Source organism: Rhinolophus sinicus, linkage group LG15 (assembly GCF_036562045.2).
Source record: "Rhinolophus sinicus isolate RSC01 linkage group LG15, ASM3656204v1, whole genome shotgun sequence".
Taxonomy (NCBI): domain Eukaryota; kingdom Metazoa; phylum Chordata; class Mammalia; order Chiroptera; family Rhinolophidae; genus Rhinolophus; species Rhinolophus sinicus.
Genome location: NC_133764.1, coordinates 9,397,380 through 9,422,342, shown reverse-complemented (window position 1 = coordinate 9,422,342; position 24,963 = coordinate 9,397,380). Strand labels below are relative to the sequence as shown.

The 24,963-nt window shown below is 52.3% G+C and overlaps 1 protein-coding gene across 5 annotated transcripts in view; it reads left to right on the top strand.

The window, feature by feature from the left end:
• NTN1 (netrin 1) overlaps positions 1 to 24,963 on the top strand; it is a 196,876-nt gene that overhangs the window by 160,863 nt on the left and 11,050 nt on the right. For all 5 annotated transcript variants that reach the window (XM_019755250.2, XM_074319331.1, XM_074319333.1 and 2 more), the window contains exon 6: positions 15,103 to 15,177. In XM_019755250.2, coding sequence (XP_019610809.1) covers positions 15,103 to 15,177 — 75 coding nt within the window. The remainder of the gene's footprint in view (positions 1 to 15,102; positions 15,178 to 24,963) is intronic.

The following is a 24,963-nucleotide window of genomic DNA, read 5'->3' as shown; positions in this document are numbered from 1 at the left end:
TGCCACGTACCTTGTTTTATTTTAACCACTTTGGATGAAAATCTTTCCCATATGTATCAGTAACTTTTCTACTTTATTAAGCCATGCACATGGGACATGATTTTACCTTTCAGGATGATACAGCATTTCAAAAAGAGATTGTATTAATACAGTTGTAATCTCCAAGCTTTTTCAGCTGTTTTAGGACTCTTTGCCTCTGTTCAAAATGGCCCTTAGGTATTGTATGTCTGCTTTTCATAGTTTCACAGTTTTCTGCCTCTTCTCTCCCCTCTGTTTGCTGGCTGTTCCTTTTTCCTGCCAGTGGGTCAATCTCTGATTTAAATATGTAGATCATAAGTACTCTGTTTTAGGAATGGTGATAACATTTATTATCAACATTTGTAAGTAAAGGATAATTAAGCTATGAATGAAGACATGAAGGGAGTTCCTTTGTGATAGCAACTTGGCTGCTCAGACCTCTTCCTTCTTGGTTCTCACCTGTGTTCCAGAGACTGAGATACGCAGGTAAGTGGCCTCCAGTTAAGTAGGATTTTATGCATAGTCAACATAAATGTCCATAAAGTAAAGAGGAGACAGGATTAGTCTCTTCGGTTCTCCACATCAGAGATCTGAGGAACAGAGAGGTTAAGAAGAGGGACCAGCATGAAAGAGGTTCTGAAAGCCATGTTCTTAGAGTCTGAGGAACCAGGCAGGCTTGGGAGGGAGGGGCACTTTCTCTAGAAGTCTTGAGGGCTGATCTATTGGTTAAGCAGGTGATGGTAGGCTTGTGCGGGGCTGTTCCAGAAGGTGGAGCTAAGGCCCTCTGGGAGGAGTTACAGAAACGGACGGGGCTGTCGGATGTCCTGTCCAACCCTGGGATCACTGGTGAGGCAGATTCAGGCAGCGGGATGACAGGAGGAGGTGCTGGGGTGGACTGACGTTCAAACAGCCTTTCAGCTGGCAAATGACAGAAACCAGGGATGGCGAGAATGTGTCAGCTTTCCCACTGAGCAACTAGGAGCCCCTTATTGAGTTCTGGGCTCCCTTGGGTGCTGAGGTTGATTAGTAATGTCTTCCATGAGCTTGGATGGGAAATCTGGTGACTAATGTGCTGCCTATTTGCTTTTTGGGCTTCCACACTTGCCCCCAGTCAGGGTCTTCCTGAAAACCCTCATTTTTTAAAAAAATTTCTTCTAGAGATACTAAGTAGTTTATCATCACGCCTTTCAAAGTAGGAAGCCCGAGTCTCATACCTGCTGCTCCCTTTCTCTGGAAGCCTGTGACCATAGCTGCATTTCCTAAGGGCTTGGTGGTGGGAGGAGGGGCAGGGGCAACATGGTGGAAGCTGACTCTTTGGGAAGAGGTGTGGCAGGAGGATGGATGGTGGGGGAACAGTTACACAGAGGTTCTTCCTGAGGACTGGAAGCTGAAGGAGGTCCCTTAAGAGGGGGAGCCCCTGCATCAGTGTCGGGGGAGGTTAAGGGTCATTGCTTAATGGTCACCAGGTTACCCACAGTTCTGGGGACAAAGACCCCTCTGGGTGGCCCTGACCTGGAGTATAGGGCAAAAGTGCCCCCACCAGCCGGTGACCTTGGACACGGACCGTTCTGGGCTTCACTGTTCTCATGTGTGTAATGGAAATGGCCGTTCTAGTACTACTTCTGGACCACCTTATAGGTCCTTATGCCGCCCAGATGGGGCTGTGTGTGGAAAGCTCTTTGGTGAAGGCTGCCCAGGTGTGGACGCATCACCATCCCACGTGTTCATACTAGAGATGGGCTGAGCTCGAGCTGGGCCACGTGGATTGGACATGGTCTCCCCCTAAGGAGGCAGCGGGATCTGTAGGCAGGGAACAGGATGACCCCAACACCTGCGGGGCTGGTGGCAGAGCAGGGTCTGGGGCCATCTTCATGGTGGAATTCATCCCCCCAGCCTAGTTCACACCAGCTGGGGAGGACTGGTGGGGGGCAGCCAAGGGTCAAGAGAAAATTCTGAATGTCCAGGAGCTGGTTCAGCCCACCAAGGTCTCCTGCCTCCAGTCAGGAGGGCTTTTTGCAACCCCAAAAGCTCTGGGCAAGAGGCTTTAATCTAATTACATGCTTTATTTGAGCCAATTTGTTTTCCAATCCATCTTGTTCAGCAAGAAGAAAGAGCATGCTGGGGACTCACGGCACCCTCTTGTTCCAAGTGGAGAAGAGGGGCTGCTCTCCCGCCTCCCATGGCCAGGGCAGCCCAGACCTCTCTCAGCCCTGGCACCCCACCCCCAAACCAGGCGGCAGGCTGCCCTGCCCCACAGGGAGGGGGCCGGGGCCGGTCAACCACTTGCATCAGCTATGGGAGAAAAAGCTTAGTTTGCTGGTCTCCCCTCCCTAAAACCCAGCCAAGTCTGCCTGTTCCTTTCTCTTCAAGGGTCCCAGTGTACCAGGCAGGACTGAAACGGCATGGGCTTCCAAGGCAGGGGACCTGGCACGGGGTTACTCCTCCGCCCCCCACCCCCAGGTCATCCCTGCTCAGAGCTTTCTTGGCTCTTCCTGTAAGAACTGCCCTCAGCATCCCAGGCCCAGTATTTTAAATCTATAAATCTGTAAAGCTATTTTCATAATCATACCGCAGATTTAGAATCTGTGTTATTAAAGTCCAAACAAAACACCAAAGCTCTTCACATCTCCCGGAGAGGGACGATGGATCAGCTCCTGCTGCACTCCCCAGGCAAGAACACACTCCCCAACTGTCAGCTTATTGTTTGCAGCATTTTCCAAAACTGTTTTTTTCTGCCCTCTCTTCAGAATCCTGTTTAGGGGCTCTGCTTTCCTGCGTTTACACAGACTTGCCCCTCTGTGCAGGTTGCCTTGCAGAACCCGGTGTCTTCTGCCCTTGGACTAGGGGAGTGAGGGAATTGTTGGACCACAGGTCACTTTGCCAGACACAGGTGGTGACAGCTGAGCCCCCTTTTATTTACTCATTCAACAAATATTTATTGAGAGCTTGCCTGTGTCCTGGGCCCTGGAGAGAGGCCCCTGTCTTCAGGGAGAGAGGCAAAAAATAAACCAAATTGGAAAATGTACAAAGGGCTGGCAATCAAGTTCTCAAACTTGATGCAACGATGTTGCTAACCTTTTTTGGTATCAGAGGGATTATTCATTATGAATTCGTACCAACTGAACAAACAGCTAACCAAGTTTACTATTTGGAAGTGCTGAAAAGGCTGCGTGAAAAAGTTAACTGACCTGAACTTCTCACCAACAATTCATGGCTCTTGCATCACGACAATGCACCAGCTCACATGGCACTGTCTGTGAGGGAGTTTTTAGCCAGTAAACAAATAATTGTATTGGAACACCCTCCCTACTCACCTGATCTGGCCTCCAATGACTTCTTTCTTTACCCGAAGATAAAGGAAATATTGAAAGGAAGACATTTTGATGACATTCAGGACATCAAGGGTAATATGACAACAGCTCTGCTGGCCATCCCAGAAAAAGAGTTCCAAAATTGCTTTGAAGGGTGGACTAGTTGCAGGTGTCAGTGCATAGCCTCCCAAGGGGAGTCCTTCGAAGGTGACCCTAGTGATATTCAGCAGTGAAGTATGCAGCACTTTTTCTAGGATGAGTTTGTGAGCTTAATTGTCCGACCTTGTATAATTGCACTGTGTGACAAGTGCTGGGAAGGAACCAGATCCCCAAAGATGGCTTTGCTTTCCAGAACAGCCAAAGGTCAGTCAGTACATACTTGAGTGAGAAATTGAAAAAAAATTTTTTGAGTGTGCCAGGAATATGAGATTGATTTTCTTTTCATGACTCCTAAATTATAGTAAAAATAATGATAGCTAACATGTTTAGAGCTTATGTCAGGCTTCCTCTCACTAGAACTTCAGAGGATTACACACTCTTACCCCCATTTAATAAATGAGGAATAAGTTCAGAGAGGTACAATAATGTGCCAAAGGACACACAGCTTGAAAGTCACAGAGCCAGCATTTTGAGTTCCTCCAAAGCCTATCTGCTAACTGCTGCCTGGCATCCTGCAGCCCCGAAGTTTATCACTATTCTAGTGAAGTTCATCACTAGACAGACCATTCCCACCGGTGCGGTGGATTGTATCCTGCGTCCAGGTAGAGGCGATCTGTCCAGCGGATACTCCACGCCCCAGAGCCAGCCAGCTACGGCCTGCAGAAAAACCCAGAGATCCACTTTTCCGATATCAGCTGTGCATCCCAACATATGTGGCAGAGCCTTCTGATTTCTAGTGATTCTCCAGCCCTCTTCAGCCTAAATCATGCCCTCTTTGTTGTCAGAGAACTTAGCAGGTTTAAATGCTGCCTAAGCCCTTCACCTAGGCTTTCTCACAGGTGTCACCAGAATAATTACAAAGGGCGCTGACTGTCTAGTCCAGGGAGCCTGTGTTCGTGGGTTTGTTGGTCCAGACGGTCTTGGTATCTTACAGAAGCAACTGCATTTGCTTATTTTTTGCACTGCCATGTTCACGGGCACACGGGGCACAGAGTTCATGTTCCAGTGACCCACACTGTGCCAGATGCTGAGGCCAAGGTCCTAGTCACTGGGAGAGGAGGCAGACAGACAGTTCCAGACCCTGAGAGGGGCATTAAGAATGCAGAGGTGCCCAGCTGTGCTTGGGAGCAGAGAGGAAGGCCACACAGGGAAATGACACAGGAACGGGTTGCAAGGACGGTTGCCAAGGGGAAAGGCATCGAGGGCCAAGGTGTGGTGGCTGAACCTGTGAATGGCCCGCTGCGGAGTCTCTCTCAGGCTTCTCCAGTATCCTTGGGCTGTGATCCTGTTCTTTTCAGACATTCTGCAGATAATGGGATGCAGCCACCATTTACTAGAATGGAGGAGAAGACATGTGAATGGAATAAATGTCCCAAGGCCATAACCCTGAGCACAGACAAGGTCCTCACTGTGGCTCTGATGTCCTCTTCATCTGGGCACCTTCTCCCTCTGGCCTGCTGCCCAGCTCTGGGTCCATAGTTTAGCCCAGAAAGGAACTTGAAGGCGGATGTGCTCCTGTTGGGAGCTGCATTACCTAGACGCCACCACACCAGCCGGCTTCATGGTTTGAGTCCGTGTTATAGTTTCTGCTGAGGACCTGGACCAGCTCACTCCATCTGAGGTCTGAGCTCCCCTCCTTGCCTCATGAGGCCCCCCAGTGGGGCCCCACCTTTCCTGCTGCTCCACCATCATTCACCTCTGTTCACCGCATTCAGCTGAGGCTGGCTTGAGCCCATCACACCCAGTTGGCAGCACCTTCTCACCGTCCAGGTCTCAGCTGAAAGGTCATCTCCTCCGGAGACCGTCTCTGACATGCGTATCCCCCTCGCTGCACCATAGTTCTTTCCTCCTAAATCCTCTGAATGTTCAGGACAGTTATTATCATCACTGCTACCTCATTTCACTGATGGGGAAACGGAGGCTCAGAATGGTTAAGGGCCCCGGGTCGTAGGGTTGTACAAGAAACAAATGCTTTCTCTGGAGACCCTCTCAGGAAACTTCGACTTACACCTTCAGGGCCAGACGTGGGGACCCAGACATGGTGAGCTTCAAGGGTGTCTTTGAAGACGAGTATTTGAAGTTGGAAATAGTGGGGTTTGCTATTTGGGAAGAAAGGAGTATGGATATTGGGGAGGCTGTGGCATATCTGTCAGACTCAGGCCTGGTGACCGAGGCTGTCACAGTGGGTGGCTCTCCAGGGGAAACTAATGGAGAACGGGGTCCTGGGTGTGCCTTGCACAGCACACACGCCCTCCAGGAGCCTCCCTCCTCCCCTGCAGGTGCAGTAACGGGGACCTTCTGAGAAGCCCTGGGTGCAAGTGGCCGTGCTTGAGAAAGAGCTAATAGAAAGGGCAGGGCTTCCCTGGGCAGCACTGGGCGGGCTGGAGCAGCACCCACTGCTCTAACCAGCTGAGCCCCCAGGCCCACAGCTGGGTGTGGGAAGAGGCTCCAGTGCTTAATTCACCAGCATAAAGCACACATATATGTGCAGTCCTTGAGAAAGAAGGAGGCTCCTGCAACAGAATGACAATTTAGGTTTCTAAGGCTCTTTGTAACTACAGTACAGAGTAGAGGTCATGTTTTGGTAACCTCAGGTATGAGGTGGGCCTGGGCAGCCCAGGGATCTGTCTCTGACAGTGAAAGGGTGAAAGCCTCCCTCAGACCATGCAGCCAAAGACCCTGCACCCGGCAGCCCCAAGTGACCCAGGCCTGGCTAGAATCTTCTGGTGGCTTTGCATTCCATTTAAAATAGAATCCAAACTAGATGCAGCCCCACACGGCCCTTCAGGCTGTGTGACTCATTTCCCTGCTCCTCTCCTCTTTCACTCTGCAAGGCTCCCCAGCCTTCACTTAGTCCCTGGACTGTGCCAGGCTTGATCCTGCCGCGGGGCCTTTGCACAGGCTGTTCTTCCTGCTTATAACGCTCTTGTCTCAGATCTTCTTGGCCCTGCGTCCTTCACACTGTTTGGGTCTCAGGCCTGCAGTACCTCCTCAGGGAGCTTTCCCCCACCACCCTAGCTAGAGCAGTGTCCTTGCTCCAAACCACATTACCGTACAGTTGGTGGACAACTCACTTTCCCTTTGTCCCTTGGTATTAACATTTGTGGAATTGGCAAAGGATGAGGCTACACACACACACACACACACACACACACACACACACACACACACGTCTGTAAGCACTTCTCAGCAGCAGAAGCCCCAGGGGTTAGGAATACAGGTGTCACCTTGTTGAATACAGCGATCATCTCATTATAGGATTCACCCTTGCCACCCATTAGTAGTACGTGGTCCCCATGGTCACCGAAGAAGAGACTCGCCTCGGAATTTTTAACACAACATTGTATCCTCACTGCAGTAAAATGAAAATACAGATAAGACAAAGTACAGTATAAAAACCATCGTCCCACCACTCAGCGTTTCAGTGCACAGTTTATTCTTCCAGAATAACATCCAAACACCTGCCATGGGTGACAACATCCCAGGGACCCCCTGCAAACCGTGCAATCTCATGTCTGGCTCAGCCCCCCTCACCAGCTCCAGGCTCCCCTTCTTTTGGTTTCTCACACCTGCCCTGGGTGCTTCACAGGGCTGACTCTTTGTCATCTTAAATGTCACCTCAGATTGGCCTTTGTATCTAAGTAATTCTCCACCACTCCTCCCCCTGCCCCCGTTCTCTACCTGCTCATTGCCTTCATTTTAGCAGTGTCACTCTTTTTGATGCCAGTTGCACTCAGGAAAGTTTGTATTAATTTGCATCCCAACCACTTTGTGTGTGTGTTTGCCTTTGCCAGATGGAAGTGCTATGTTCCTGTTGATTTAAGTTGCATTTCTCTGATGATTTGAGATTGAACATTTTTACTTCCCCTTATCTCCTTCTTTTCTCTTTTGTGAATTGCCTGTTCTCCTTTGAATTTTAGGTTGTCTTTTTTATTGATTCAGAAGAGCTCTTTATATATTAAAGACACTAGTCCTTTGCCATCTATGTTGCAAACACTGGCCTTTTTCCCAGCCGTTTGCCCCCATATGTTGCAAGGCACCTCACACCCAGCTTCTCTGCCAGTATATTGCTAGAGGCTGCCTCATTTGGGGAGTCCTTGTCCAAAGTTAAATGGGCACCATGCTGTCAAGGCAAGTAGGGCTTGGAGGTGATAGAGTGGGTGGGCAGAACCAGCATGGGCTTGGAGCGACGTGTGGGCGCTCACAGCTGCTTGGACCCTGGCTCTCCCAGAGAGGGGGCTGTACCCTGGGCAAAGTGCTTGTGGGTGTGGGTACTGAAAAGGTGTTCCTTTTCAGTTGTTTAGTCACTTGTATCCTAGGACCAAGAGGTGAGAGTTGGCTTCATGGGGAGTGCCTCCTCTGTCCTCGCCTCCAATGGCTATTATGAAACCTGTGCACACCTGCAGTATATTGAAAATTGGACTTCCTGGCCTGAGGAGTTCCAAGCAGCTCTGGCTCCAGGTCCAGTGGAGCCAAACCACACACTCTCTGGGCAGACTGGCCTAACCTACTGATGGGCAGAGTGGCCCAGCCAAAATCGATGGAGCCAGCTGGGCACCCCTCCTAGCCCCAGCCCCTTGAACTGTTTCACCCCGGGCCAGGGGAGGACCAGGAGTGCCTCCCCTGCACCCAGCCAGTGGAGTCTGAAACTCACCCGGCTCACCGTGTCTCTGCCCTGGGATGGACTGCGGTGGCTGGGTGCCCCTCACTCATTACCCTTAGCCCCACCTTCATGAGCCCAACAGCCCAAAAGCACAGAGTCAGGGGTGCTGCTGAGAGCGAGACCTTGGCCAGCTCCCCGCCCTGCTCCAAGGGAGGCACCAGATGCAGCGCCCCTGGCTCCAACCAGGGAACACTGGACCCCGCCTGCCATATGCTCGGAGATGAGCTTCGATCTGCCGAGCAGGCCTGCCCAGCAGGATTTTTGGCACCTGGGTACAGGAGGCAGACCAGAGGGGCCAGCTACCCAAGGTGGAGGAAGAGGAGGGAGGGGCTCGGCCACTGGGATTGGGCCTGCAAGGCCCCCTCTTGGCTCTTGGCTGAGGGTTGGTTAGGGGAGCAGGTGGGGGGAATCAAAGGGAGGGTTGGCTGCTCCCAGGAGGAGCCAGGACGCCAGCCAGCCAGGATGGGCCTGCTGTGAGCTGCAGATGGCGGCCTCCAGGTCTCAGCAGCTCTCCCTGGGACAGAGCTGTCCTAGTAGGGAGCCAGGCGGTCCCTGTGTCTGTCCCTGGCAGCTCCCATCTTGTTGGGGAGGAGAGTGGGAGTGGAGGGTAACCCTGGTGCAGAGGCCCTTGCAGATTTTCCAATATTTACCTGCACCTTAATTGGAGCCCCAGGAGGTTCCCTAAGAGAATGGGGGCAGGGAGCTTCCTGCTCACCTTTTCTCGTTGCTTCCTAATGTTGTGTCTATTTTCTCTCTTTTATTCATAATTGGACATGACAGTGTTTTGTCTTTTTTTTAATTTGTTGGTTTTGGGGCTTTACTGAGAATCAATTCTTGGATGTATTTACTATAACTTTTGAGTTTTTCGGTATTCTACTTTATTAACTTCTACAATTGAATACACTTCATTTATTTTTATTCTTTTTTGTTTAATAATGTGGTCAGGAAATGTGGCCTATACAATTTTAGCTCCTTAGAATTAGTGTGGCATTCTTTTACTACTTATGTGTTTCTGTCTGTTCCTTTTTGTATTTCTCAGTTTTTGTTTAATATATTTCAATAAAACATTTTTCCACAGAAAACATTCTTTTTTTATTACTAGGTGAACGTCTTTGTTACCTTGTGACAAATGCACAACTTCTTTAAAGAAGCTTACAACTTCTTTAAAAATCATACATTTTAAAAAAAATTGCTTTATTTAGTTATGCTCCTCTGAAACAGTTATTTAATATTTTTGATCAGTTTTTTAATAGAGGAGTTGAATCCATTTATAGTCATTATTCTGTTTTTAGATAGTTGCTCTTTTATGATCTTAATTTATCACAGTTGCTTTTTATATATTCCGTTTTTCTTTTGGCACATTACCTATAATGTATTTTCTACCTTCTCTGGTGCTTGTGGTTATTTTGGGGTTTTTCAAAAGCACTATTTAATTTAATAGCTCTTATTTGTCAGAGTAAAGCATGAAATAGCATCTTTTGTATTCTACCTACTAAGACAACGAGTTGTATTCTCCACCTCATGCTACATCTTAGTTTTGTTAATATGATGTAAAGTTTCAGACTAAATTTTTATAGTTATTTACACATCCATAGACACAGTCTGATACTCCCTTTGAAACATTTTAGAATGATTTTGATATTTGCCTTCAGTTTTAGAACCAAATTTGAAATCTCTGTGCTCACTGGTTTCAGTGTTCACTACCAGTGTGTTCATACCATAACTTTTCCTCTTAAACTCTCATTTTTTTTTCATTTCATAGTTGATTGGAAGACATTCTCAAGTATTTCTCTCATAAAGAATACATGATTGGAATATTGTCAGAGCCCTTTCACTCTTGAGAATGCCTTTTATTTATTGTGGTCCGAATATATATAAGACAGTCTAGCTAGGTATAAAATTCTTGGGTCACAAACTTTTCCTCCTTTAAGACCTGTAGGCCTTGCTCCATGGTCATCTGGACAGCTTCTTCTTGTTGATTTTCAATCCGTATGTATTTTTTCTCATCCTGGTATTTCATCTGTTTTGCAAAGATGTGTCTGGGTGTTGGCTTCTTTTCCTTGATTCTCCCCCAAAACTCAGTGAGGCCTTTCCTTGTGCATAATGTAGATCTGTCTTTAGCTCAGGAATCCTGTCTTTGATTCTTGTTTCTATTCCATTTGGCCTGTGCTGCAATTCTCTCCCAATTATATGTCTCCTCTCCACTTTTTCTCTTGTCTGTATCCTATTCCCTTTCATAATTTCCATGTCTATTCTTTTCCTCTAAATTTTGGGAGAGTTTCTGCAATTTATTCTTCACATTTCTGAATCAGTTTTCTACAGTATCATTTCTTTTTACTGCTTCCAAAGTGAATTTTAATTGTGCTACCGAGTTTTTAGGTTTTGGTTTTGATTTTTGTTTTTCTAGCTCTTCTTTCTCTCATACATCACCCTTTTTATGTCATCATATGACCTTTTCAGCTCAGCCTTGTCGTCCCTTATGGCTTTCTTCTATTTCATAGAGGCTGTGTCTTTTTAGAATTTTTCTAGTCTGCCATGCCCATTAAGTTACATATTGTCTATGGCTGTTTTCCAGCTATGGCAACAGAGTTTGGAGAGTTGTGATAGAGACTGTATGGCCTTCAAAGCCTAAAATATTTATTGTTTGGCATTTTGCAAAAAAACAAAACAAAACAAAAAAACCCCACCACAACAAATCCCTGTACTAGAATGACAGCTGGATTCCCATCCCAGCTCCAAGCTGGGTGGCAGGGGAATGTATGCAGCTCTATCTCCAATTCCTAGTTCTTACCAGCCTTTTCCCTTGATTCACTTCTGCTCTGTGGAGGTGGTTTCCTTCTATTTCTACTGCCTGGTTTTCTCATTCTCTGCATCAATGATTTAGCTAAAAATCCAAGTTCAAATATCCTCTGCAAACACTGTCCTTCCAGTCCCTACCCTTCTTTAAGATTCCCCTCCCTGGAGGAGGGCACTGCTACCGGTGCCCCCGCCCACTTCCTGCCCATTTGTTTTCTGGTTGTTCTCTCCCTGTCATTTTCTTTTTTTTCAGGATCTTTCCATTTATCAGACAAAGAGCTGTGTCCGGAGGTAAAACCTGGACAGGTTTAGCTTGTTCCACCACCATCTGCCTTTAATTAATAGAGATTGCTCCCAGATTCCTACATTGGGTCATCTATCAGTTTAGTTTTTGGCATTAGTGTGAATTTTTTTTTTTTCATTGTCTTTATAGCTATTTTGGAACAAAACAAGGAGAGGCTGCATGGGTGGCTGCCAAGTAGATGCCATTTTGAAGAAGTCCAAGCTGCATTTTAAAGCTGTGGTTTGTCCATCTTGAAGTAGTCTCTGTAGCTTTGTGTGTATTTGATAAAAGAAGAAAATACATGAACATTTTCCTTATCCAGGGACCACTTGTCCAATGACCTCAGTTCTCTGGAATACGACCAAAACAAAGAGTCCACAGGCAGCCAGAGAGCTGCCACTGTGTCCATGTTCTGGAGGTTATTCACTTTACCCAAAGGAGAGCATTTCAGTCTCGCATGCCAAGCCTATTTACCCATGTTTTACATACAATCCTAGCTTGGTCTTCCTGTTCTCCTAGCTGACAAGTAATTGTAAGCAGCAAATCTGAAAGGAGAAGGGGACATTTTACAACAACAAGCACACTGACCTGACAAGAATTTCTGGCTGACAGAAAGGAAAGACATAGGACCCACTCACTCACACACACACACACAAAAATACAACTACAAATGTTCAGAGGCTGACACTGGTTTCTGTGGGGGCAACCAGCTTGAGTTTCTCTATGTGAGCACTCACCTGTCTGGGCCTTTCCTCTGCCGAGCTGGGTGCTCTGTGCAAGTTATGCGTGCAGAGACCCTGTCCCCACCTCCCACAGCTGAAGTTGGTTCAGACATTGGTTTCTAACCCTGGCTGCATATTAGAATCACCTGGGGAACTTCAAAAATCTAGACTCTTAGGCTGCCCCCTTAACCAATGATATCAGAATGTCTTGGGGGGTGGGACTCAGGCATCAGTATTTTGTAAAAGCTTCTGGGTAATTCCACTGTACAGCCCAGGTTGGGAACCAAGGGGGTAAGAGTAGAGACTCCGTGGCCAGACTGCCTCATCCGTAAAATGGGGCTGCTTGGCACAGTAGAGAGCGGTGCTGCATGCTTTGTTAGTACCAGGTGAATGGCCACCATTATTGAAGCACAGACTCTTGATATTCATGGGGATGGCTGTAATTTGTTAAGCAGGGTCTGGAGCTCAAGCTAATTAGGCAGTGATGGATGCCACACATTCTAGTATGATTTCTGTCCTAGGTGGATACTTGGCTCTGAAAAGAAGAGCTGTCAATGTTACTGGGAGGGACAGTGATAGAGAGGGAAGGGAGGAAGCAAGAAACAGAGGTATAGGGGCAGGTTGTCACAGGACTTGGCCACCTTCCTTTCTGCTCTGCAGTGCAGAGCCCCCGGGAACCTTTGTCATCTCTAGTTTCCTTGTCTTGAAGATGGAATTCACAGTCCCTACCTTACAGGGTTGCTGTGAGGCTCTGAAGAGCAGACGTGCTACAAGACTAACTCTTGACCAGGGCTGTCCACCTTAGTGCTGTGTCGGAGGGATGTGTTTCGACCCACGCAGAAGAGGCAGGGCATGGGTTTCCCAACCAGAATGCAAGTACTAACATGGGCCAACGACTTTCATTAAAAATAACAAAAAAGTGATGAGAGTGGATTCAAAGCTGTCCCTGTAATAACATCCCCCAGCACCACTTGCATTCCAATTCACTTCCCTAAGTGGAGAGAGCAGGGTGGGATTCCAGCCAGCTCACTCAGGACCGCAAGGACTTATGCCCAACCTGGGGTTAGCCATAGCAGTGGCTTTGCTGTGAGCGTCACCTTCCTGAGCTGGCAGACACGTGGCTGAGAGTGGCTGTTCCCAACAGTGAAGTGCAGTGCGATGATGGTGGTGCCAATGCCATTGATCTGTGTGTTTGGGCCTCCATCACCTCGGAGCTCGACTGCTCGGGCTTGGCCACAGTCGAATGCAGGCCACTCTGAACGGCCCAGTCACCGCATTCCAAGAGGTCCTTCCTCCAGTAACCAGCCAGCCGTGCGGCTGCTAGGAGGGACTAACGCTATGGCCTCTGGTGTCCCTGGGCAGGGCGTCCTGGGTGGGGGGGGGTCCAAGGGCTCGGATCACAGGAGAGGAGGAAGGGGGAACTGTTTTATTCCCATTTCCTGAGACTGGTTCCTAACTGGGTGCCCCGGGAAGCTGGCTCGGGAGGCAGTAGGGCGCTGCCAGGCTGTGGCTCCCAGGGCAATGGGATGGAGTTGTTTTGACTTTAATTTAAGCACCAGTCAGTGCATCTTGGGAGCTTGAAGGAGGCAGCCACCTCCCATGGAGCCAGAGGTTGAGTCTGGGGTGATCTCTAAATATTCCCTGCAGACCTAAGCCATTGGTTGAGGGGGCAGGTGGCATTGGGAGGCCTGACTTCATGCTCTGGCTTTGTTCTATGCTCCCACGGAAATCACTCCTTAGCCCTAACTTGGCCTTGGTTTTCGCCTCTTCACAATGAGGAGTTAGCACCTGCTCCTGGGGCAGTAACTCTAGTGTCTGTGTGTGTGTGTGTGTGTGTGTGTGTGTCCCCGTCACTTGGCTAGTCCCCCTTCCCCACCCCTCACCAGGACACACACCCAGCCCTTCCACCACGCCATGCTGTCATCACTCCTAGAACAGGCTGGGTCCTCCACAGCCCAGGCCAGCCTGGATGGTCTTCCCCACCAGCAGTCTGAGGGTTGCTGGAGGATGGGGTACTCATCATCCCCGTTCTGAACTTAGCACCCCACTCACACTGAGGGGGAATCCATTAATGTTTACGGAGACACAGCATGGTATAACCAAGAGTGCAGTGATTTTAGCGTCGCAGACCCGTGTTCAAGCCCTAGCCTCGGCGCTAGCTGTCTGGGATGCATTGGGCAGGTGGCCTTGGTTTTCTTATCTGTAGAATGGGAGTAACTCCCACACATTAAAGAATGGGTGTAAGCATTGAACAAAATTCAGCGTGTTGAGTACTGGTCCAGGGCAGGCTGGAGTGATTAATTGGGCCTCTGTGGTGGGCTGGCCATCGTGCTAAGAGTGTCACACACAGACCTGGCGAAGGAATTGTAGCATCTTGTCCAAAGAGCAGAAATAACTGGCAGGGAAAGGGTGCAATGGGCTGGGGTTGGAGGTGTGCATTTGGTGCGCTGCCACAGGCCACCCCCAGGAGAAGCAGGCCCAGTTGCTGGCCACAGGGTCCCCTACATCCTGTCCAGCTCACACTCGGGCTGTGGGAAGCCCCAGAAGTGATACCCAGTGGACGCAGGCTGGGCAGCCCTGCCTCTCAGCAGTAGGGCCCATTAGAACTGAACTCTTCTTCGGGGGGCATTTTATTTGCACACTCCAGTAGAGTGGACACCAAAGGGGTTTTCTAATGCTTCATGGGCTGCTAATTTCCTCCGTGACCTCTTTTGTTGGGGCCTGACCCCAGCCAGAGGCTCCGCGCCATGAAAGCCAGCGCCTGACACAGACCCAGGGCGCGGGGTGACAATGAGGCCTCCATCAGCTTTAATCAGGCTCCACTTGCGTCTTAAGAACAGGGGAATTTGTGTGGCGCTCAGAAGCCCTGGGTGGCACAATACGGGAGCTCCCAGAGTCCCTCACAGAGGCCAAGGGGACTGCAGGCAGCGGCTAAAGGATTCGTCAGGCCGAGGGGGCGTGGGTCAGGCAAGGGCCCTTTGTCCCAAGTGCTTCTTTAGAAGCTGGGCCTGCCCTGAATGGCAGACTGCTCGGCCTGGCCCATGGCTATCACAGGCCTCTGGGTATTTAGGGAGGCGGTCTCCCGCTCACTGCCAGCCTATTCAGCGCCATCCTAATTAGGTTTTGTCTGTGCTCTCCCCTCCCCTGCAGACTGTGATTCCTACTGCAAGGCCTCCAAAGGGAAGCTGAAGATTAACATGAAAAAGTACTGCAAGAAGGACTATGGTGAGTGAGAGACCCGTGAGAGTCCCCTTGTCTGGGGAGGTGAGGAGGGGGCCATGTGACCAGCGAGGGGCTGGGGTTAGGTACAAGTGGCCCTGAGTGGGTGTTGGTGAAGTCCCTGTGACTGGACAGGAGCCAAATTGGACAGATCCCACGCCCAGGAATTTCTCATCTCTTCCACCTTGGCCCTCAGAGGCAAGGGGCATGAGGGGCCATGGGGCCTGAAGGCCGGGTTTACCCCTAGCTCTGCAGGGAGGCACCCAAGCCAGTGGGGCTGCCTGGCGCGGGGACTCCCAGGCTAGCTTCTGTCTTCACTCTGAGCCCTGAGATGCTGTGTGTCCACAGACCAGTCACTTTACCTCTCTGGTCTTCAGTGCCCTTATCAATTCTGTGGACATTCAAGCTGAGTCTCTGTTGCTCAAAGTGAGGTCCTCCAGGCATCAGGAAAGGGGGTGAGATCTCCATGGTTTGTTTAAAATGCAGATCCCTAAAGTTTCTTCCTTCCAAGGGTTGATTCCCTGAGGCTGAGGTAGATCAGGGAAATCTGCATTTTACACTGCTTGCTGGTAATTCTGATGCATCTGAAGTTTGCATACCACCAAAGAGGGATCTCTGCAGGCCTTTTCCAGCCCTGGGAGCCTCCTGCAGAGATTCCGTGTCACCTGAGCCCTCAGTTCCCTAAACTGAGAAGAGGATGTCCTGTTCCTCTACTCTCATTACACCCCGTTCTCCCCGACCCTGCAGACAGTGGACCCCTGTACCTCTTCTCTGTCGAGCTTCCCTTTCCTGCCTCAGTGCTAAGAATCTCCATGCGCCAACCCTGTCCTGTGGGAGGTGAGGAACTGGCCTTGTGGTTTCTGGTCCCTGAGAGTGTTTTCACTGGCCATATACCATGTGACACAGGGTCAAGGCCTGACTGTGGTCATGGTGGGTGGGAGGCAGTTGGGGAGCCTGCAGGAGGAGAGGAAGCCGTGTCTGCCCATGGGCAGGTGTGTGCAAATCACTGACGGGGCACTTCAGAGTGAGAGACGCAGACAGAAGTCCTGAGGGAATCATCCAGCCATCCACTGGTAGAGGGAAGGCCCCTCTGTAGAGACTGGGGCATCCACGTGGGTGGCCGAGGCTGTGGTCACCCAGCCAGGAAGTAGCAACAGGCTGGACACAGGCCCAGGGGCTCTGAACCCAGGCCTGGAGCTGTCTACCGTGGGGCCCTCCTCCCGACCCAGTGGGCCTGGCTGATTCGGGCTGGGGCTGGTCCTCCTCTTCCCAGCCCCCAACATTCACTCTGCCCACCACCCCATTCCAGCTCCATGTGCCTGGTCTCACCTGGCCCCTCCCGGCTGGCCCCCGGAGGCAGATTTCCCACTCAAGGCCTCAGTGGCCCCGCCGACCCCAGCATCACTCTGGCTTCAGCTGGGAAAGTGGGCTGGCTGAATTTTTCTGCCCAGCTTTCCAGGTCTGCCCTGATCATGCTTCTCCTGTGGGACCTGGGGAGAGTCCGGTTGCTTATTTGAGCCTCAGTTTCCTTGTGTGTAACATGGAGGGGATGCACCTACTGTGTATGTATGGGAAGCACCCAGCAGAAGGCCCGACGCGTAATAGGCTCCCAGTAGGGAACGGCCTTTACTAGTCTGCAGGAAGCTGAGTGGGAAGGGAGGAAGAAAGAAGTGGAGATGGAAGAAGTAGGGTGAGAAGGAAGGGCCCCCGGATGAGGCGGGCTCATCATCCAGATCCATCCATCATGTGCTCCATCCTCCTCACCCAAGGGGGTCTGGCAGCCTGGCCTTGGAAGCCTGGCCCTGTGGGGGTGCTAACGAGGCAGCTGTTTGAACCAAACAGAAGGATTTTTTTTTTTCTTTAATGAGGACAGTTGTTAGGACCTTTTAGCAGAATGAAATGAATGATGAGGCCCAAAGGAACCCAAAGGAATTTTGAGAACTTCTAAAACTTGCTCATTTTACTGTGTGTGTGTGCTCATGCACACACCCCTCCCGACTCCCAGTGACGCAGCTACACTCCGCACCGGCAGTCTGGCCTCCCACAGGTTGAAGCCAGAGCTACTGGCAGGTTTTGTGTGTCAATTCAGAAGTGGCCGGGCCTTGTAGATGCCTGTTCAGACCCTCTGAGGCCCACAGTAAGTTCCCAAACGCCCCTTTGAAGTGTTTGCATCCACGGTAGTGAAGAAATGTCTGGCTCCCACTGGAAAGCAAACATTGATTTTGAAAACAAACTTAGGTGGTTTCAAGATAAAGGATGAGCTATTCCTGATCGGGGGTGGCAGCCACAGGAGAGGCCCTAGTTGTTTTGGATGAAGCTTGTGTGACCCCAGCCTGCAGGGCCACGTCCTCCCAGCCCTGGGCATCTGAGTCTGTGAGAACTGTGAGGTGGCCTCCTGTGGAATGAGAACTTGGGCGTGAGGGCCTCGGGAGTCTCCCACATTCCCAGGCTGGGGGCCTAGAGGCTGAGCGAGCCCAGGATGTCCTCTCAGGTCCAGAGAGCCCGGGGTCACAAAGGCTGGCCCTGTGCCTCTCGCCCTGCCTCCCCTCCTCCCTGTCCCCTGCCCAGAACAGAGTGGAGGGAAAAGGATTAGTTGGCTTACATGGGGAAGGGTTGTTTTCATTTCAGTCTTGAAGTATCCTTAAGCAGGCGCTGTGGAGAGCAGTTGGAGAAGGTCAGAGCTGAGCAATCTTTCTGTAAGGTGTTGACCTGCAGCCTTCGGTCTGTTCTTCAAGTGAAAAAAAAAAGGGGAAATTGGACTCATTTAAAAGTTACCCAAATGGATCCCATTTTCCACCCCATTCTAGTTGACTCACTGTGGAATTCTGCCTTTCCCGCCCCTGATGTTCCCGGGGATACTTTGGCCCCTCAGAGCTCTCCTGACCGTCTCACTCACCAGCTGGCAGGTCCCCTTTTCTCTGCTGAAGGAGGCCTGATGCCCTCTTTTCATAGACGCTGAGGGGCCCCCAGGCTCTTCCTGAGCCCTCCCCCGCTGGGTGCCCCCCTGGCAACAGGGGCTTCTCTGTGGATGGGGATTGGTGGGGCACAGCCTCTGAGTTCCATTTGCCCTCTGCTCCCTGACTCAGCCCTTGCCTCCTCCCCATACCTGACTCCCTCATGGATTACCAGACTGAAGCAGGTGTCAATGGTGGTGGGCTTCAGTTCGTTCCTTCTTGTCACAGGTGGGACCCTGACCGAGCCGGTGAGGTGACTTGCCCAGCGGAGGCCCAGCCTCCTGCTCCTTCCACAGGTCTTTCCCTGGGTGCCTCCCCCCAATATCACATTTAGCCCCAGGGCCCTACCTGTCCAAGGACAAGAGGCGCGAGGAACAGTCTACGTGGCCACCTCTCCAGACTTCATCAAAACTACCCCTGCTCCTGCCCCCACACCCACTGCCAGGCACTGCCCAGTCGTCCATTGCTGCTGCCGGGCAAGGCTTAAAGAGCAGCACGTGCAGGAGAGAAAGTGGGGAGCCCCCTCAGGGAGCTGACAAAGTCTGAAGCTGTTGTGCCATCAGCTTTAATGTCCTCCTAACCATGCCCCACCCCGGCCTATTGCCCCGAGGCCAGACTGACACTGCCCCTCACATTCCCCCAAACATTAGGGGGTTTCTGGTCCCCAGGACTATCCCTGATACTCTTGGGGTTACCTAAAAATTGGGGAGCGTCCCTACCCAACTCAGCATCTAGGCCTGTGTATTCAGGCAGGAGACAGGACAAGAAGAGTCAGGAAGGGGGTTGCAGGGGCTCCTGGGGGTGGCTTCAAGAGCCCAGCACCTTGGGGCGCAGGTGGGGGGAGGCAGGGCCTCAGGGAGAGGCTTGTTAAGGAAGGAGTGAGTGGTACCCACAGCTTCTGGGCTGGGCCCATGGGCACAGCAGGAGGCCCGCCCAGCAGCAGCTGTAGACCTGGCTCTGAGGCTGGGGGGCCAGGTTTTGGCTGTAGGACCTTGTGGAAAATATTCCCTATATCCTGTTGGGACCCTGGACCCCTGGCTGAAGTGTGAGTAGGGGTGTCCCTCCCACACCAGGGGCAGACCTGGGCCAGCCCAGGGGAAGAGGAGCAGGAAGAGGACTAGGCCGGCTCTGGCCTGGGGATGGGTGAGGAGGTGAGGCTGGCCAGAGCAGGCCACTGCCAAGGAGGGCTGGGGGTGGTGGTGCTGCATAATCTCAGCTCTCTGACTGACACCCCAGCAGGGAGCCAATTAGGAAACACATTTCCTTCCCTTACAGCCAGGGCACTCTGATATTCCAGAAGCTGCTAATTAGAACCTCGGCTTTGCTGTCCCTGCTGGGTGATGAGCAGGCCCCTCCTGCCAGGCCAGCTCATGAGGGTCTTAATGCCATGCTGTTGCAGAGCACAGGTTTGGGTCTCCACTGACCTGGCCAGTGGACACAAGGCAGGGGGACGCGGGGGCATGAGGAAGGCCCAGGGGCCGGCTTCATTGTGCAGGTCCTGACCTGTGTTCTCTTGGGCTTATTGACCAACGAGAGAGGGCCCAGCCTGGGGAGGGTTGGAGTGGGCACTGAGCAGGACGGAGGAACTGGTGTCGGGGAGGGCCTGAAGGCCAAGTTCCGCCGTGCTTCTCGTATCTGTCCAGAGAAACCCCATGACACGGAGCAGTGGCCTGTTCCATTTCCTTCTGCAGCAAAAGGGTCACTGGCCCCAGAATCTGAGACGTGGATTCCTAATTTGCTCTGTGACTTTAGACAGGGAGCCTTGATGAGCCTGGACCTCAGTGTCCTTGTCTTCGAATGGAGATGTGCTCAAGGGCACGTGACTGCCATCTAGATAAGACGCATCACAGCCCCACACACGCTGGGCACTGTCTCCAAGGGCAGGGGTCCACAGCCAGGCTGCCACTGCCGTCCCACCTCTCCTGGGGCCACCTCAGTCCTCTGTTGCCCTCTAGGGGAATCCAGCTCACCTTGCAAATGCTTGAAAAAGCGTCGGTGAGAAAGCTAAATGTGGGACAGTCATTCATGGAAAACAGTTTGATTATTTTCAAGTGTTTTAATAATTCCTGACAACTTTTCAGGCAACCCAGCCTTGGAGGGACCCGTCCTTTGTGTAAATGCTCCGAGGGAGTGTGCTTCTATGACAGTGTGTGTGCGTGCGCATGTGCGAGTGTGTGCGTGTTCCCCACAATGTCTGTATCCGCCCGCTCCGATACAGGCAGAAAACACCTTTGCTGGAGCGGCCTGCTCTGCGGCACGTGTACTGGGGGCCCAGACTCCAGAACCTCTGCCAGGCAAGGCGATGAGGATGACAGAGTGACACTTTGTTCTCAGGCATCTATTATGTGGGGATGTGAGGCCCGGCCTGACCGGGGCTGGCACCTGGGCTGGTGTGGGACACGCTCCCTTGTAGCCTCCCTGCTCACCTGGTGTGTAAGGGGCAGAAGGGGGCCTGACTTCCCCGCTCCCATGACCTTCCACAGGGATGCCCTCACCTCATCCAGGCGGGGCCTCCCAGCCCACCCCGCCCCACAAGGCCCCTGCCCCACTCCTCCCCGACCTGGGCCCTGCCCCTCGGCCTCCTGACTTTCCTTTTCCCTTTATATCTGCCTTCCTCTTTACTCCATCTTGTCCCTGTGCTCCTTTGGAGGTGCCACTGTCCGGTTTTCACTGCGTCCTGTTTGCACTACCTGCCCTCATCTCACAGCCGCTGTGCACAGGCACCCCTCCCCCCCCACACACACACATATAAGCACAGCAGTGCACGTCCCAAGAAGTCCTGTTTGCTCACACCCATCCCCGCCCTCAGCCATTCCCTCCTTGCACATTCATTGAGTGCCCCATCCTGTTCTGGGTGCTAAGCTTACAGATGTGGAGGAGACACAGGCTTAGCCTCCAAGGAGCTTACAGTCTAGGAGGGGAGCAGACACACAGATAAGAACATAGAAGGTGGATGTGTGGCCAGGGTCCAGCCTCAGGTGGGCATAAGCAGGGCATAGCCTGTCCTCCAGAGGGTGGGGAGGAGGGCTTCCTGGAGGAGGGAGCCCCAATAGCCAGTGTTCACTGGACAAAGCAGGGACCCCAGGCAGAGGGAGAAAGGCTTCTAAGCACAGAAGTAGAAATAGGCTGGGGAAATGGGAGAAGAGCAAGTGTGGGATGCTGGGTACAGGGGCAGGGGCCAAGGAGAGGCAAGGTGGGCCTCAGCTGCCATGCCCATGCCCAGGTCCAGAAACCATTCTGACCCCACCGAGAGCCAGTCTAGCTCATGGTACCTCCCAGGGCTCTTGCCCACTCCCTGAGCCGTCGCCTCAGGTGGCCTGGGTGCTTCCCCCGCCTCTTCCTTCTCCCTGAGTTTCAGAAACAGTGGGAAGACAGACAGCTCACATTCTGAAAGGTGAGATCATCTCACTTTTGCCAGTTCTTGGAAAAAGTATTCGTTCCCAGAAATGTTTATTAGTCACCCCTTTTGTTGAAAGACATTTTGGCACCACCAGATGGAAAAATCAGAATGCTTTTCACAAGATGATTTGTCTCAAGTATTCCTCCTAAGATCCCACAAGGATTGTTTCTGAGGATACAACTCTAAGGGGAAGTTGTGTTGGCACCTGTGGGGAGAAGCTGGGTTTTTAAGCTGTACGTGTAGTTGTGTGCTTTCTTGGGGGCTCTGTGACAGAGGTGGGCCTGGGAACCTAAGTGGAATTCCAATTTATAGCATAATACCCCTTGGTGCCCTTGGGGCAGTGGCAACCCAAGAGAAGAGCCTTGCTGGGCTGGTGACTCTTCCGTCCCCTGCAGGCCCTGGACCGGGCACCTCGCAGCCTTCACTCTCATCCTTACTGAATCCTCGAAAGCAGCTGTGAGGCAGGAATTTGTTTCTGTCCGTGGGATGTCAAGACTCAACAAGATGAATAACATGCCCAAGATCAGAGACTCCAAGGTCAAAGTCTTTCTCCTCCCCTGTGCCAAGGCCCTGAGCTTCACAGTACCCTTGACTGTCAGTTCTGGGTAAGCCTCAGAGGGGAGGCCACAGCAACATCTCCATGGGGTCATCATGGTGTTGGGGTGACTGGATGGTGGGGGGGCTGTTGGAGATGACGGAGCCGAGGTGATGGGCACCGTGGCAGGGATGTCAGTGATGGTGGCAGAGGTAGGACTGGCACGACCGTTCTGGTGAGGGGCATGGCCGTGGGCGGAGAAAGGTCATGGGCAGATCCACGATGGAGGCTGGGGACACCAAGCCAGCAGTGGTGGTGGATGTGGTGGTTACCGTGGAGCTGGCATGGGCTGGAGGGTGTGGTGCTGGTGGGGATGGCAGCTGATGCCTGGGTCTTGCCCGGCTCTTGTGATGGGGACAGTCTCACATTCAGACCTCTCTTTTCCCAATGAGGCCCAGGGACATGGGGCCTCTCAGCAAATGATGGTTTCTTGCCCTCATTACACCTCCTCCCCTTCCTTTTCTTGACCTTGGGGTCAATAGCTATTTCTGATCAGGATCAATCCCTTCAAGGGCAGAGAAGCGGGTGATTATCGACTCAGTTTTAGGGACCAAGTTTCTGTGTCTACAGCACGCTGTGACTTTGGGGCTTGGGTGTAACTAACATGTTAGAGGAGCGCCCTGTGGGATGTCCCCCGAAGGGAGGGCTGCCTGGGGAGCCAGGCGGGTGGCAGGGTCCTGGCTGAGGCTGGGAGGCAGTTGGTGGTGGTGGCTGGGAGAGGCTAGCCCCCACCCTCCAGCATTGCCCCGAGCTCCAGGGAGCAAGACACAGAGCAGCAGCAGTGCATGGCGTAGTGTTGCAGAGGCTCACTGACCCTTCCCTGGGGGTCACTGGCCCCCTGGGGATCCTCCAATTTCCCAGCCAGATGTGCCCTCCCCTCCACCCCTGGGAGGGCCAGCCCCATATGGAGGCCAGATGTGGAGTTGGGTCCTCATGAGTCAGCCTAGGGTCGCGGAATGCGAGTGACCACCAGGTTGGGCAGGGAGGGCTGGTGGGCCCCAGTGACAGTTCGACATAAAAGCCCCTGATCCCACAGGGTGCTGCACTGATGGGGCCCTCCTGCCATAGGTGGGTGGGGTGCACTACAGTCCTTCCCAGAATAGCGACTCTTCTCCCCACAGACAGGGGAGCCCAGAATTGGGCCTCCCAGCACTGCCCTCTAGAGAGGCCTGCCCTGGGGGTCTGGCAGCTCTGGGCCCTCATCTGTCCCCCTCCCTGGAGCTTTTGCCTGTTCCTCATGCCATTTTGAACATCTTATTTTTTAGGAAAGGTGGGGTAGGGAAAGCTCTAAGGGCCACAAAAACCATCTAATGAAAGGTATCTCCTCCCATTTCACAGATTGGGACAGTGAGGTGCAGCATGGGGCTGGGGGAGGTGGTGATCTGGCCTAAGGGCCCGGAGAGGTGCTGTAGTCGGGGCTGGGGCACGGGTCATGCTTCACCGACAGACAGGCAACACTTACCTGCTCCCCGCTCCCCAGGGACCTGTCTCTGGACTCATAGCACTTTTCCCATCCATGCTAGGCTCAGATGGGCATTTTTCCCAGTGAGGTGGATCTTGTGGGTCCCGATGCCCCCTGCCCCTGGGACTAGTGTTTTGGCACCGAGGACCCCAGCACTGCCGTTGCTGTCCCCGAGGCTTCCTCCACAAGACCTACCTGCAATCTTCACACACCTGTCACCTGCCAGCCCCACCTGTGTGTGCGGGGCTCAGGCCTGAGATGGGACATGCAAGGTGGGCTCAGCCACCTCACCCGAGCAGCCTGCTGGAACTGCAGAAGGGTGGTGTAAGGTCAGGAATACCTTTTCAAGTATTCGGTACCTAAATTGATCCCCCCCAGGTGAATGGTGAATGTGTCGGGCTGTGGCCTTCCCCAGCAGGGCTCTGCTGGCTGGTCTGAATCCTGCTTTGGTTCCTGTTTCTGGGCCTGAGGCCCTTTCTTTGGGTCTCCTTGGAGAGGCAGTTCCATCCTTTGGGGGTGATTTGACTCTTTTTTTTAAAGCTTTTATTGGGGAAGGGGAACAGGACTTTATTGGGGAACAGTGTGTACTTCCAGGATTTTTTCCAAGTCAGTTGTCCTTTCAGTCTTAGTTGTGGAGGCCGCAGCTCAGCTCCAGGTCCAGTTGCCGTTGTTAGTTGCAGGGGGCGCAGCCCATCATCCCTTGCGGAACTCAAGGCATTGAACTGGCAACCTTGTGGTTGAGAGCCCACTGGCCCATGTGGGAATTGAACTGGCAGCCTTCAGCGTTAGGAGCACGGAGTTCCAACCGTCTGAGCCACCGGGCTGGCCCTGGTTTGACTCTTAAAGCTAGAGCTGAGGGAGGTATTCAGAGGGCAAACAAGTAACCCACCCCTCCTTGGACAGGGCTCCACGCATGGTGTCCTGGGAGCAGGCTGGAAGCCCAGCTGGGGAGGAGGAGCTGCTCTTCATTCCTGCAGAGGGGCTCGCTGGAGGCCTCAGCATTGCTGAGGAAATGGATTGTGGACAGGACTGTTGTTTGGGGGTGCTCTCAGATGGGCCACACTCCCACTGTGGAGTGGGTATAACTTTGCCGCCACAGTGCCCTCTGCACCAGACTTTGTGTGAGTTCAGGAGCCCGAGGGTCCCTGAGGGTCTGGGGATGATGTGCGTGGACCAAGGCCGCACTGGGGATGCTGGGCCCCTCACCTTCTCCTCCAGAGTCTATGACTCCACTGATGGTGGGTGGGGGTGTGTGTGCACTCATTGCTTGACCTTCCCAGCTGGGTGGTCCCCAGGGGCACAGCAGCCGGCCCTGCCCTCACTATTGCCCTGTGTGTGTGTGCTGTGGGATCTGGGGTGGGGGGCATGTTACACTGCTCCA